General features: G+C 35.0%; 1 protein-coding gene across 2 annotated transcripts in view; it reads left to right on the forward strand.

The window, feature by feature from the left end:
• TASP1 (taspase 1) overlaps nt 1-13,168 on the forward strand; it is a 1,724,078-nt gene extending 1,710,910 nt beyond the window's left edge. For both annotated transcript variants that reach the window (XM_044056205.1, XM_044056211.1), the window contains one exon: nt 11,014-13,168. In XM_044056205.1, the coding sequence (XP_043912140.1) occupies nt 11,014-11,100 (87 nt within the window). In that variant the 3' untranslated portion in view covers nt 11,101-13,168. The remainder of the gene's footprint in view (nt 1-11,013) is intronic.
• The last annotated feature ends 1,340 nt before the right edge of the window (nt 13,169-14,508 follow it).

Consider the following 14,508-nt stretch of genomic DNA (forward strand, 5'->3'; position numbering starts at 1 on the left):
GTTTTTCTTCTGCAAGTAAGAAAAGTTGTATTCCAAACTCTGAAACATGTTTAAAACATGTTTATATCTATAAGGAGGGTTTGGTATTTATAGAAATAATATTGAATTCTGTTGGTTTGTTCACTGTTTGGTTCAGTTTTAATGTTTGTGTCATCGTCAATGTTTTGACTGGGTGCAAAGGTACAAACCATGTTTATGATGCAGGACTACTTGCATATTAATAAGTGTCACTGTTTGGGAACTCATTGCTTTCTCTGCATAGCATAGTTGCTGTGAAGATGTAAAAAAGCAGCTAAGTTGTTTATTATGATTTACACATTTTATGTAAGTAATTATGGCAAGTTTGCCTGTGCCTTTCTGCTCTACTCTACCCATGTTCATTTTTACCTTTGTTACTGTGAGTCTTATTTCCCATATCTTTCCTTTCTAACATACACAGTTTACTTAGCTCAACTTTTGCACCTTTAGAGATCCCTTTACCATAATTTCCTTATGAAGAATAGTGTTTGGCATTTGAGATGCAACTGCTTTCAAATTTTGGGGGAAGGGGAGCTGATAGCACTGAAATATGGTATCTCAGTAAAGGAACATTTAAATCCTTTATTCTACAAAAACTTTCAGATAAAATTTCCTTTCAATTCTGACACCAGTTTTTTGGTTAGATCAGAGGGAATACATCATTTCAAGAATGGGGACCCAGAGTGAGAGTTAAAAAATGGATGTGCATTATTAAGTTAAAAAAGCAGGCTCAGTTCTGACCTAAACTCCACTCCATGTTATTCAAAACATGATCAGTACTAACAGTCTGTTAATATTTTAAGGTGGAAGTATTCCCAGAATGGATGGACATCAAGCATAGCAAATGCATTTCCTTGACTGAAAATTACCTAAGTTGGGTATATATGTGTGTTTCTGACAACTGCAAAGTAAATCACAATGGGAAATGTATTGCTGTTTACCTCTAAATCTTGTTACTTAAATAAAATAATAATACCAAGGTGTCGAGACGAACAAAGGCTGTAACTATAGAAAACATCTACTAAGAGCCAGTATCTTCCTCAAAACCTCACTTTATTCGAAAAACAGGAACAGTGGTAAGCGCTTTCACCCTGATAGGGCTTCTTCAGACCATATACAAACAAGCACAGCTATGCATCATTATAAATAGAAAAAGGCGCCAAGAAAACATTCTATTAATTAACGTGACAGCTTACTGCAAAACAGAGTAAATGCCACAAATAAACACATTAATGCATCCATGCAAATGTATGAATATACAGGTTCATTAAAAACATCATAAATATCTAAAAACAATATTAATACTTAACAATGTCAAAAATAGAAAGTAACTCCTAAACCTAACCACCACCCCCACATAAAACCCCAAAGAATTCATCATATTGATGCATGTCAATAAATATTTCCTATATGTGAGCCCAGTGCCTGAGGGTACAATAATAAAAAGGGCAGTGAATATAACACTACTATCTCAGCCCTCTCGATTTAAGAAAGAGCTTCAGTGGCATCTTGTCATTCAAACCAGGGACGGTATCAGCCCTCAACCTAATAATCCACTATTCACTGTGCACCAGACAGCAATCAGAGAATGTTGAGAAGGAGATGTGAGTTTCAAGCTGCTGTATTCATCTGTCTTCAGAATACTTTTTTCCAGGGGGATTAAAGTCACATTTTGATGCAGAATCGACTAGTGAGGAATATAAAATTGTGTTCAACAAAAAAATGAGCCATTGCTTCTCATTCTTCTGATAATGCTCAAATGTAGATGACAAGAAACAACTGTATAAAAAGATCAACCTGCAGACATTAGTGGGTGCATGTAACACAAAAGCTAGACATAGGCATTTAAAAAGTTGTGATTTTGAGTAGGTGGGAATACTAATTTCTTATTGTAATGGCTGTAATATCCATATTATGTTGGAACATGAATGGCCTCTCAGTTATAGACAAAAAGATAAGAATACTGAATTATATTAAGAAATAATATGCTGCAGGAGATACATTTGGAAAGAAGTGAGCATGACAGTTTGATAAGTAAAGGATTTCAGGATGGATATTCAGCAGAATATCAGGGACAAACAAAAATGGGAGTATTTATACTAATTGCTAGAGGAGCGCCAATAGTGATAGAAGAGGGGAAAAAGATAATTGTAGATTTATGGTAGTGAGGGGCTACTGGCAAGGAAGGAGGATTATGCTAGCATGTATTTATATTTCACATAAATCTGCTGTTATGGAGCTTAAGTCAATTTTGGGAGGAATAATAGGCTTCCAGCAGGGAATAGTATGTATAGTTTTGGACTGGAATTTGATTAGCAACTGTGAGACTGTATCTGGGGGACCTGAAAGGCAAAATAGATTTCTGAAGAAATTTATGAAAAATTTTGGTATGGAAGAGGTGAATTCAGTAGTGGGGACTCTTAAGAGAATTTAAATAATATTCCCAAGGTACAATAACTACATTAGATATAGAACATGTGCATTTAATTGAAAGCTTTGACACATATCCAATAACTATTATAGATCATGCGCCAATACCAACTAAGACAAAAATGTAGGGTAATGAAGTAATAGAGATACTGGCACTTCCCCACCTACTATCGTTAGTGGAAATTATTCAGGAATTATTAGGGAAGATAAAAATTTCTTCAGAAGTTATATTTAGTGAGTGGGATAAAATGAAAGTGAAGTTTAAAAATAGGGTAGAAATAATATTGTTAAGAAGTAACAGGAATTATTAATAAGGGCTGACAAAGGTTAAAGTATCGCAGAATATATGGAATCTGACAGAACTAGAAAAGTCACAATTGCAGAGTGCTAAAGAGAAAATAAGGGAGTATCTGGATTATATGCATGAGTTTAGAAACATTGCTCCAGAGCATAAGAACTTTTAGCACAGCAACTTTAGGCAAGAGAAAGTAGAAAGGGTTGTTGCCAAACTTAGGGAGCCTATATCAAAAAAAAAATTATCGGAGGTCCTGTAGAGGTGTTTGAGATATTTCAGAAAATTTATAAAGTAGAGAGATGTGAAAATCAAGATAGACCACAAATGGAAATATTTATAGAAGACTTTAAGTATGCCAAGGTAAGAGGTAAATGAGGCTCAACAATAAAGGTAGGAAGACATGAGATAAGATAAAACTGTGATGTATAATCAATCTGCAGGAAAGAATAGATGGTATTCCTGTGGAAGTTTGGAAGCTAAAATGCAAGAAAGTGATAAAGATCTGGAAAATTTTGTTTTAACAGTATTTTAAAAAAAGGGGATGCACCAACATCCTGGAAGAAAGCTGCAGTGGCTATAATACCTAAAGATGGCAAAGACCCATCAGGCCCAGCTTCATATAAACCCATTTCAATTTTAAACCATGATTATTAGGTATATGTATGTAATATCTAAAAGAATGGCAAAGGTATTGCCAAAGTTGATATGTATGGATCAGTTTGGTTTTGTGGGGGGGAGGCAAACATTCGACAACATTAATAGAAAAATGATGCTCCAGAGGGAAGTAGAATGTAAGAAAATACTGCTGCTGCTGTTTGGTATTGATGCAGAAAAATCATTTGACAAAGTAAGCTGGGATATTATGATTAGAGTGATGGAAACATTATGTATGAACATAAAGGAACTAGGCAGGGGTGTCCACTTTCCTGTTTATTTGTTTTATATTTAGAGCCATTAACAAAGAAAGTAAGGGACTCAGAAATTCAAGGATATAACTGGTATGGTAATCTAGAAAAGTTGGCTTTATTTGCAGAGAATATTATTTTGCACCTGTTAAACCAGAAAAGGACATTTCAGTTTTGTGAAACATTTTGAAATAATTTTCGTCTTTTTACGGATATAAAATTAATGAAAATAAAACAAATGCTATAGCTGTAAACTGTGTTCCCACACATGAATTGTTCAGTAATACCCATTTGTATGGGAATACAATAAAATAAAGTACTTAGGAATATAGATTAAAAAGCATTGTGCTACGGCCACTAAGGATATGTGGGAAGAGACTAAACAAAAGATAATACAAAAACTGAGAAACTGAAAGCTCTTGCATATAGATATGGATAGCAAGATATATACAGTGAAAATGTTTTAGTCCCCTTAGTTTTATATTCTGGTCAGGCATATTTTTATCAACCAGAGGAGAAGTTGTGGACAATAATTAATAGAGTTGAAGGGATTTATCTGAGAGGGGAAGAGGGCAAGGGTCAGGTGGGATAAGTTAATCTTTCCAATAGAACATGATAGTTACATGATTTGATATTTTAGGCCTACAGAGTTAAGGCTTATATACATAACACTAGCAGAAAGCTATAATTCAAAGTGGAAAGGGATGATGATAAAGCAAGGTGCAATTCCAAGAAATAAGGATGTAAAAGTATGCTCAACAAGGTGTTAAGGTTAAAAGTAATTCTGCTACAAATATGCAACATAAATAAGGTATAAAATAAAGCTTGCTTAAATGTAGAAATAGAATTTAGCAATATGTGATTAGCATCCATACTAAATGACTGTGGCTTGAAAAATAAGGAATTTGCTTAATGGACATGTCTTCCTACAGAATGCATTTCACACCATCAACAAGAAAGCTGACCTCTTACAGACTTAGCAAAAATGTAAAAACACGGATGTTGTCAGTAAGAAAGCTAACCTGCTTCCTTAAAGAATGGACAGCAGGAAACAATCTGTATGTGTTTCTATCATACGACACTGTTAAGCAAGGAAGTTTGAATGGATAAAGACAATACCAGCATTATTTCTCTACAGGATGAAAACATATTTTTCTGCAAACACCAGCAAACAGATGTTTTCATACAAAGACCAAAATAAAATACCAAGGAGAAAACAGGATGTAAAACCACTATAAAAAGACTATAGCAAATGAAATTGTTAGGAGAGGTATTTTGTACAGGAAAGTTATCTTCTGTGTTGATTGAGAAGTAAAGTGGTACAGTGTAACTATAGCCGCAACAATAGTAGGTGTGGTTTGTTATAAAAAGGTATTTATTAATTACTGCATCAGTGTATAACTGACAGAGTTTGGTGCTGCATCACTGTATATTCTACAAGTTTCTGTGGGCAACAGGCTGTGAATGCAATTGTAACTAGACTTTGATTTCAGCAGAATCCAGCCAGCAAGACCTTAGTGTCTTAAGAAGACTTCGGATCCATCACAGTAAGCAGCACCTTGATAATTAATTTTTCAAAGAAGAGAATGAGATTTTGGATGCAGACTGTTAAGGAAAGTAACAACAATACAGAATATTCTATTCATACAGTAGCAGAAAGTATTCTAAGAACTAAGTCAACATGAGAATGGAGAAAGGAGATTTTGCTGATAGGGATGACTGCAATGACTGCGATTAGGGATACAGAGAATAAGAGAGAGAGAGGGATGTAATTTATTGGAGAAAATTTGCAAATGAACCAAGATATTGGGAACAAAATAACTGAGATGGAAAAGTAATAGAATGGGAAGAGGCCAAGAAGACTCTTGGACTGCAAGGTAGAGACTGCCTTCCCTCTCATGGATTGAGAGTATAGGCAAATAAAAGGAATAGTTGAATCCTAAGTGAAAGACCCACTTGGGTAGAGTTTTTAGTTGAATTTAGAACTGAAGTTGCTGTTAAAAAAAGGGACAATCAGTAGGGTATATAAAATATTGTACTGTAACTATAATAACCAATCAGAGGAGGATAGAAAAGCTTGGTAAGAGATACTGGATAAGAAATTCACAACGAACCAATGGGAGAACATATGTATGGCTCCTAAATAAGCAACAAAGTCTAGAAGACTTAGGATTTTTGCTTGGAAGTGTTTGCATAGGTATTTTTATACCCCAAGCAGATTCCAAAGATTTTTTTTTCAGGTAGATGCCAAATGTTGGAGGTTTGACATGGAAGAAAGAGGTAACTGGGAGGGTATGTTTTGGGAGTGTAATGAGCTGGCAAACGTAAAAATTCCCTACAGAGTGCTATGCCTGAAATATTGGGTAAGCAAATGGGCGTAACTAAGGAAATTATGTTTTGAGCTGAGATGCAGAATCTGAATTGTCTAAACATATTAAGACCTTGTTAAGTTTAATTTTTGTGGATCCCAAAAAACAATAGAAAAGGGAAATCAAAGGCTAAACCAACTGCATCTAAAGTAGTGAATATTGTAACAGAGATAAAAAAACTGGAAGTGAGATCTGTAAGGGTAGGAGCAAATTACATAGGAAAAAATGGAAATTGTGGGAACAATACATGCAGAATAATGTTTTGGAGGGGGAGTGACTTTTACGGGAAGGCAGGAATTGAGCAATTAATGTAATGTTGGATTGATGATAGTTATACAAAAGAAAACGTGATGTATAATTGCAACTAGGAACATGTTAATATGGTTTGTTTTCTTTTACGTAAATGTATGTTTGCGTATGTCTTAACTGATAATTCAATAAAGGTGTTAAAAGAGAAACAAAGGTAAATTGAGTAGGAATTATTTTGCTATTTCCTTTTTTTTTTTTTCATGTATTTACACAGAGAGAGATATGAGAATGACCCCTTAAGGACATTGTGTTTCAGCTGCATGGCTTCTGAATGCCTGTGACTTTTTGATGTCTTTATGGTTATATTCAGGCCAATAAAGCCAAACCCCAGTAGTTGTGGACATGCATGTTTCACCTTTTTCTTGACATCATTAGCACAGTATAAGTCGATAGTTAGGTTCCCTATTACGAGATCACAGATGCAGTTTGTCGAATGTGTCTTGATTGAACCGAAAAGAGATACTTTAAGAGAGAACTACTGGACATAAGCAGCCCATCACATACTGAGACTGAGAATGTGATTCTTTCAATTGTGACTAATGATTTGGATGACTTCAGTATTTATAATTACAGTGGTCTTACTGTCACTAGGGAATGGGCCGATTTTTTATCCAAAGGTATGAATTTTGTGCCTACTAGTAAGGGCAACATAGTAGATGTTATGGTGCAGTTAAAACTATTTACAAGGAAATTGAATCTAGCTTTATTTTTTTCTGATAATAATTTTACTTATGGCTCAAACCTTAGGAGACCAAGTACCTTTCAACCTCCCAATCACCCTTTGGTACAAATATTTGAGGTTCTATGTGAAAACGACATTAGAACACGATTGGGTTATAGGCATAATGACTCACCCATAGACAATTTAAAAATAGAGGAGAAGGGTATTTTGAGTGAAATTTTACATCAGACTAATATAAGACTTATGAAACTGGACAAGGGTGGGGGTCTGGTTATTATGAATACTGATGATTACAATAGTAGAATGTTTGACATACTATATAGTGAAGTGTACACTGAGACCTCACGAAATGAATTAAACATAGCATATCGTAACATTGACTTAGAATTGGAGCAACTTTTACTGAATGGACAAATCACACTAGACACACACAACTACATTTTAACCAAACATCCCAGGATTCCCACCATATTTGGAATACCAAAATTCACAAATCAATACACAGTCCACCTTTAAGACCCATTGTAGATGCCAAAGCCTCCAAAACATTTAGTATAGCAAAATACATTGACAGTATGACTAAGGGGGTCCTTGATAATCGGACTACTATAATTAAGGACTCATGGGTCTTCCTTGGTAAAGTCAATCAGAATATGTATGACAGTAACCTCATCCTGGTGACTATTGACGTCTGTGACCTGTTTTCAGTTATACCACATGATATAGGTCTGAACTGGTTCTATGAGTTTCTATGCAGTAATTCGTCATTGAATCATGACACCATCTTGACCATCAGTACTTGTATGGAGATGGTTTTGGAAAATAATTTCATTACATTTGAAGGACATTCATTTAAACAAAGGCTTGGAGTTGCCATGGGTGCATGTTGTGCACCAATCTTCGCCAACATTGTCTTAGCACATTGGGAAGATCAATACATTTTTAACTCTGAATTCAGGACTTCATGGGTATTGTATGGGCGATACCTTGATGATATTGTCCTGTTTTGGAATCAATCAGAACAAGATTTGAATAGGTTCTTTTCGTACATGAACAGTACCACCAGTTTTTTGAGATTTACTATGGTCAAGGATCTAGATTATATTCATTATTTGGACATCACCATAAAGAAAGATTATGCGAATAACTGTTTTATTTCCCAACTATATAGGAAACCAACCTACTCTAACACATTATTACATTTTACTAGTGCACATCCTTTGCACCAGAAGAAGGCCCTGGTCAAGGGCCAATGTGTTTGATTGGCCAGGATGGTGTCTGACTTTTATGACTTTACCAAGGAATGTGACAATTTGTCCAATATGTTTCAGAGAAGAGGTTATCCAGAGCCTTTTCTATGAAACATCATTCAGGAAGTTATAAATAAGAGGACCAGTGGACTCTTTAGAGCCCTATTGGGCAATAGGGATGACCACAACAATGTGAGGCACAGTAATACTATTTTTACACATGCACTGACACTCACATATTCTGCAGATTTTGAAGAAATAATACATAATACATAAATATTGGAAGGTTTTTGATAATGATATTGGGGTCTTGGACAAGATAGGTAATAGACCCACTATAGTTTATAAAAAGAGTACATCAATAAAAGGAATACTTGAAAAAGGCAAACCTAATCTCACTAGAGGTGGCACGTGTAAATGTGGTAGATGTCCCCAGTGCCCTTTCATGATGGATACGGACAAATTTAAACTTAAGAATTTTGGATCCATTACTAATGAAAAGAAAATGTTTTGCTATACTAAGGGGGTTGTTTATATTGCAGTATGTAAAAACTGCCAAGGTTATTATGTGGGGAAAACAAAAAATGCTTTTAGACTTAGAGTCTACCAACATTTATATGATATCAAGCAGAAAAATATGAAGAATGCTTTATTTAGGCATATTAATGACCAAAGTACACAGTTTTAGTTTTTTTTATTCTTGAACAAGTTGATTTGGGACAAAGGGGCGGACCTGTTGAGGAATATTTGGAGTACATTGAGTTAAAGTGGCAGATCAGACTGAATGCATACTCCCCTCCAGGTCTTAATGATAGAATTTCTATAGCACCACTTTTGAAACTTAAACAGTTATTTATGTTATGATTTATTTATATTGTCATTGGTATTTTTTGCCTTATAACATTCTTTACATGTGACACCATTGATTCAACATTTGGTTAGCTGACTTTTTGTGTACTTGCAAATAGGGGGAGTATTCACTACTACCTTACACTTCCTGTGATGTTTCTTAATTGAAAGGAAATGATATGGGGTAATATTTTACTAATTGACTATGTGTGTATTTAAGGAGTTTTCAGCCAGCAATTCACTGTTCTGAAGAAGTCTGAGTATTGACAAAAGCGCTTAACTTGTTGTTTTATCATTTTTAAACTGTGACTTTATTTGTATTTGTACTTCATTTTGATCATTGGATTGAGTAAAGAATGTTTTCATTATTCGGGCTCCGTCTCGTTGGATACCACCCTGCATCTGTTGTTCATTCTAGTTTTTATTCTGCTTACTGAGTTTGTCGAAAAGAGAGAAAAGGCAAAATAGCGAAGCAGCTTTTCAGCGAATTTGCTTGGCCACTTTTGTTACTTTGCCATTTTCGGCACTGTCGGAGTTGGTATATTTAAGTAAGGGGGTGTGAGGGGCACAGCCCTGTTTTAAAGTTTTTTTTTTTTTTTCCCCTTGGAAAAAAATCGCTGTTCTGAGGTTTCGACGTAAGCTTTTGCTTACATGGGGTAGATTAATTATCATTCACTTTTGTAAGCATGCGATAATATAATGTGGATACCTGATAGGCTGTACTTCAGAAACACAGGGTCTTTAAACCCAGCTGATGCCCATAAGGATTAGGGTCCTTGTAATATACCCCAACTAACATCCATACCAAAAGGTAAAAGCCTACCCTAGCCTTATCCTAGTAAAAGTTTACACTGCAAAACATCTAGAGTGAACAGGAGCTTCTTCCCTCTATCCATAAGGCTGCACAACTTGAATGCCAGGCATGACAGTGATTAATTAGATCAATATGCCACTTGTTATGAAGTATCAGCTATAGTAATCACTCTGGCAAATTGCTTCAGTAACTGGTACAGTTAGCCTGATTTCTTATGCTATTACTTTCTGAATTTGCAACAGTCAGGAGTGAGTCACCACTCCATACATGTGCAATATGAACATCAGAATATATCATACTACAACTGATGAAGTGCAATATTCTAAGCAATCAATGTGAAGTCATAGTCTTGCAATACTTACTAGTATAATACTGTTTAATGTCTTCCTGTCCAATTGTGGTAATTTATTGTTAATATTTTAATTATTACTGTATGTGCATTAGTCTTACTGTCATTCAAACTGATTTCATTGTTATGTCTTGTACAGGGACCAAAGCAAAGTAATTTCATTCAGCTTGCACTACTGTGTATATCTGATCGACAATAAAGTTTACTTTGACTTTTGACTAAAAGGAGCCACAGAGAACCCATTCAGTAAAAACTTCAAGAAAACCCCAGCCGAGCTAGAGTTTTCACTGTGTGATAAGGGGTCATTTGCATATATCCCATGGGCCTCCACTACTGGAGAGTCAAGCTATCACACACTGAAAAGTCTAGCTTGGCTGGGTTTTTTCTTTTAATTTTTTACTGAATGGTTAGTGTGTCCTTTTTACCTTTTGATTTGGATAGATTTACACAGAGAAGTAATTAAAACAGAAAAAATGTGCATGTTCATAATACCTTTGAGGTGTTTTCATCATCACAAGTTATATGGCAGTTGTTCTTTGGTGTAATGTCATCTGGAGCCATTATGTTGTCATACTGATGTAGGTCGGTTGCATAAGGGCAATTATGCAGGTGTATTAGCATGTGTTTGGTAGTTTTATTTCTTGTATCATTTGTCTGAGAGGCATTTTCTCTATTGTTTGTGCTAACATTTTCTCTGAAGCTTTAAGGCCTCCGGTGTAAGTATTTTGTTTGTTTTTTCACAGACGCACATTTCCAGGCTTCCACCAGGAGCAGTAGCTGGGCAGTCTCTGGCAATTGAAGGAGGAGTTTGCAGACTGGGAGCCCTGTAAAACTTAACATTTGTACTGTACTGGTGCAAGCAGTTGACATCTATATGTGTGCACATAAACCATAATACTTTTAATGATGCTGGTGCTTTGACGTCTCTAAAAGTGCATCATAGTTGCAAAATTCATGCTGCTGTACTCTGAACTTTGTGCAACTTTGGTCAAATCAAATTATCATCTACAACGACAAAGTGGAAAGCAGGAATGATTAAACCATCTGACTCAGTGGACTTTATACAGTCAGAATATAGCATTTAAAACATTTAATGAAACTCAAACAGATATTTCCAACCAAGGCCAGTCTTTCATGAAGTAGTTCATTTCATTTTATTTGTTTGGTTTAAGACTTCCAGAGTATGTTTGAAAGTTTGTCATTAGATAACTGAAGGAGTGAAGTACGAGAACATTTTTCACACTGATGCTACGTGGATTAAAAAGTAGGTGGTGCTTAGAGAAACGGTTTGCAGACCCTTTTTATACTTTTTAAAAACACACAGGGTGCTGATTTGCCACTATTGCACATAACTATTAGATGCGTATATTATTGTCAATGGTATATTAGTCCATATGATACAATATATTGCTGTAAATTACAATAGTTTTGTACATTTTTTTTTAAATACTGCAATGCATGTACTTACAGTGTGATACAAAATACATTATAGAAATAAGCTTACAAATACCGTAAGAATGTATCCTACAGGTTGTTACTGTCAGGCTGTGTATGCTAACAAATGGGGGGGGGGGTCTCCTTAGAATATTATAGATTATTTTTAGACAACTTATAAATGATGTTTATTTGCTTTCTTAAAGAAAATTCCCCATGTTAACATGCGTCAGTCTTGTAATATATGTTGAAAACAAGTAACTGAATATGATGAAAGATTTTTAAGTTGTATCAAAAATGAATAGATCTTGTTTTATTAAACTGAGACTCAGGCAATCAGGCATGTCATCGTTATAGTTATGAGTAGTAGCAACATACTATAAAGTTATGTGTAAGAAAATTGTAAGCCAGAGGGAGTTAAATGAAGAGGATGTGTACTCTCATAATATCAGAGCTGCTGTTTTATGGCTTCCTTAGTTGAAATTATGTGGTTAAGTAAATGGTGATTGTGTGTTAAATCTTTCTTTCAGCTGTGGATGTCCCCTTCCCATCAGCTGAAGTTCATGTGTCACAGTGCTGCCATGCACACTGTTTCATCTGAGAAAAAAAAGGATAATTTCAACCCTGAAGTCAGGTTTTAAAGGGACATCTTATACAACAGCTGATATTCATCATTTTACAAGTCATAGGCTAGACAGCAATCTTTATTAATTTATTTCCCATTTTAGAAACATGTTCTGTCTGTAGGTCATTGTGGTTTGTGATTCACTGTAGGAATGCAAGTATGTATTTATGAAGACACACACGCAAGGCATCACAGTTAAACTACATGTTATTATGTATGTGATTCTGCTTCCTCTTGATTAATTGTACTGCATTATTTAATTATCAAGCTCAATGCAAAAATGCTGCTGTAGTGGGTTTGTAATACTGACCAAATTTGTAAACATTTTTCTTTACAGAAGGCAGTACTGGTAACTCTATAGTGACTGTTGTGCTAGTCCATGTTTTAAAAAGCCATTTCTGTAATATATTAATTGGATATATGTAACTTTATTATTTTAATATGTTGTTTCTGAGCATTATTTGGAATATGTTACCCATGGGTACAAAAATAAGAAAGCTTAAGAGTTCCCACATTAAAGTGCCCATGTGGTCCAGCTGTACATTTTTCAAGCATAAGCATTACTATATTATAGTGGTAGTCTTTTCAGGTTTATTTTGGCTTTAGTTTATAGCAGGAATTTGTATTTCATTGAGACTCAAACTGCCAGGTCTGTTTAGTTGAATATCCAGCCAAGACAGTTTTGCTTATGTATCGGAAGTATTTGTGACCTTGGCATTAGTTGTATTACTTTAGAAGATGCAGGGGTTAAGCCCATTTCATGCAGTGTATATAGTGCTTGCCCTCAAGTTAAAAAGTAACTGCTTGTTTTTGTACATAATTAAATTACTTTAATTGTCTGAAAAGTGGTTTGCTAACATTTACTTTACTTAGGTTTCAATGACTGATTTGTAGTCTTCCTTGTAGCTGATATCATTATGGGAACCAGAAGGGTGTCATGGCAGTACATGCTAGAATTTGACTTTTTTGCGATCCTTTATTGTTTACTGTCTTCATTGCAAAGAAATAACTTGTCAACAGCTATCCACTTTTTGGTCCAACCTAGTCTGAATTTTTCCTACCTAATGGATAAGCTGCAATTTCTTATTAACCAGTAACATACTTATTCCTGCATTCCATTAGATTTTTTTTTATACGTGTTATATGCATTCTTAACCTATACCACAGTTTTTTAATTTCACAGGTTTATGTGGGCTGTCATTCTATACATTACAACCCTTTATGTGAAAAGTACTTCCTTACATGAACTGTAAACCATCCTTCCTCTGTCTTCACATTGTGTCTCTTTCTTCTTGAATAGCACCTTCTGTTTTTTTTTTTTTTGCTGCCCTCTTAAACTTTACTAATTTTTTTGAAGTACTTGAACATTTCTGTCATGTCTCTCTTCTGCATCCTTTCTCCCAGGTTATTCATGTTAAGTGTTATTTATTTATTTATTTGTTTGTTTCTGTCTGTCTTCATACATTTTCTGATGCAAGCAGTGCATGTGTCTGATAACTCTACATTTTTGTATGCAGACACAGCACCTTTCTGGTTCACTTCTGTATGTATTCCATATTATTTTAGCATCTTTGCAGAAACCAGCCATCAAAACAGTACTCTGGATGTTATATCACTGACTGTATATAGTAGCAGTGACTTTACTTTTTCTGTTAGTTATTCCTGTCCTTGTGTATTCTGAAACCTCCACAGCTCACCTTTTGTTTACTGCCCACCTTTATCTTATGTGATTAGAACAAAGTAATGTTTTATCCATTTTTGCTGTTGTGAGCATCTTGGTTTGGTCTTTCAGGTTTTTGCTGTGAATGTGCATTAGCTCACTCTTTATACTGAATCTAAGCAACCCTATATTTTATGATTCTCCTAACATTGCAGAGTCCCCTCTTATTTTGTCAGAGTTATTTTGTGCTGTTGAAGTTGTCACATATCTTTATGTGGTCTGAAAAGGAAGCCTCTTTCTTTTTTTTGCTTTTCAGTGTCAGATTTATGGGGATTAAATAGGACTGAGCATATAACTGAACCATGTGATGAAGCATTTTACTATATTGTGTTTTACCATTCAGCTGTTTTGCCTTTTTTTTTAACCTAGGATACCGTCCTTGGACCCACTCCTAAGTTAGTTAACTAGTACATTAATCATATTTTGCTTTTTTGAGATACTATTTCAGGAGGCTTGGTA

This window comes from Protopterus annectens, chromosome 1.part2 (genome assembly GCF_019279795.1).
Source record: "Protopterus annectens isolate FY-2018-M chromosome 1.part2, PAN1.0, whole genome shotgun sequence".
Classification (NCBI taxonomy): Eukaryota; Metazoa; Chordata; order Ceratodontiformes; family Protopteridae; genus Protopterus; species Protopterus annectens.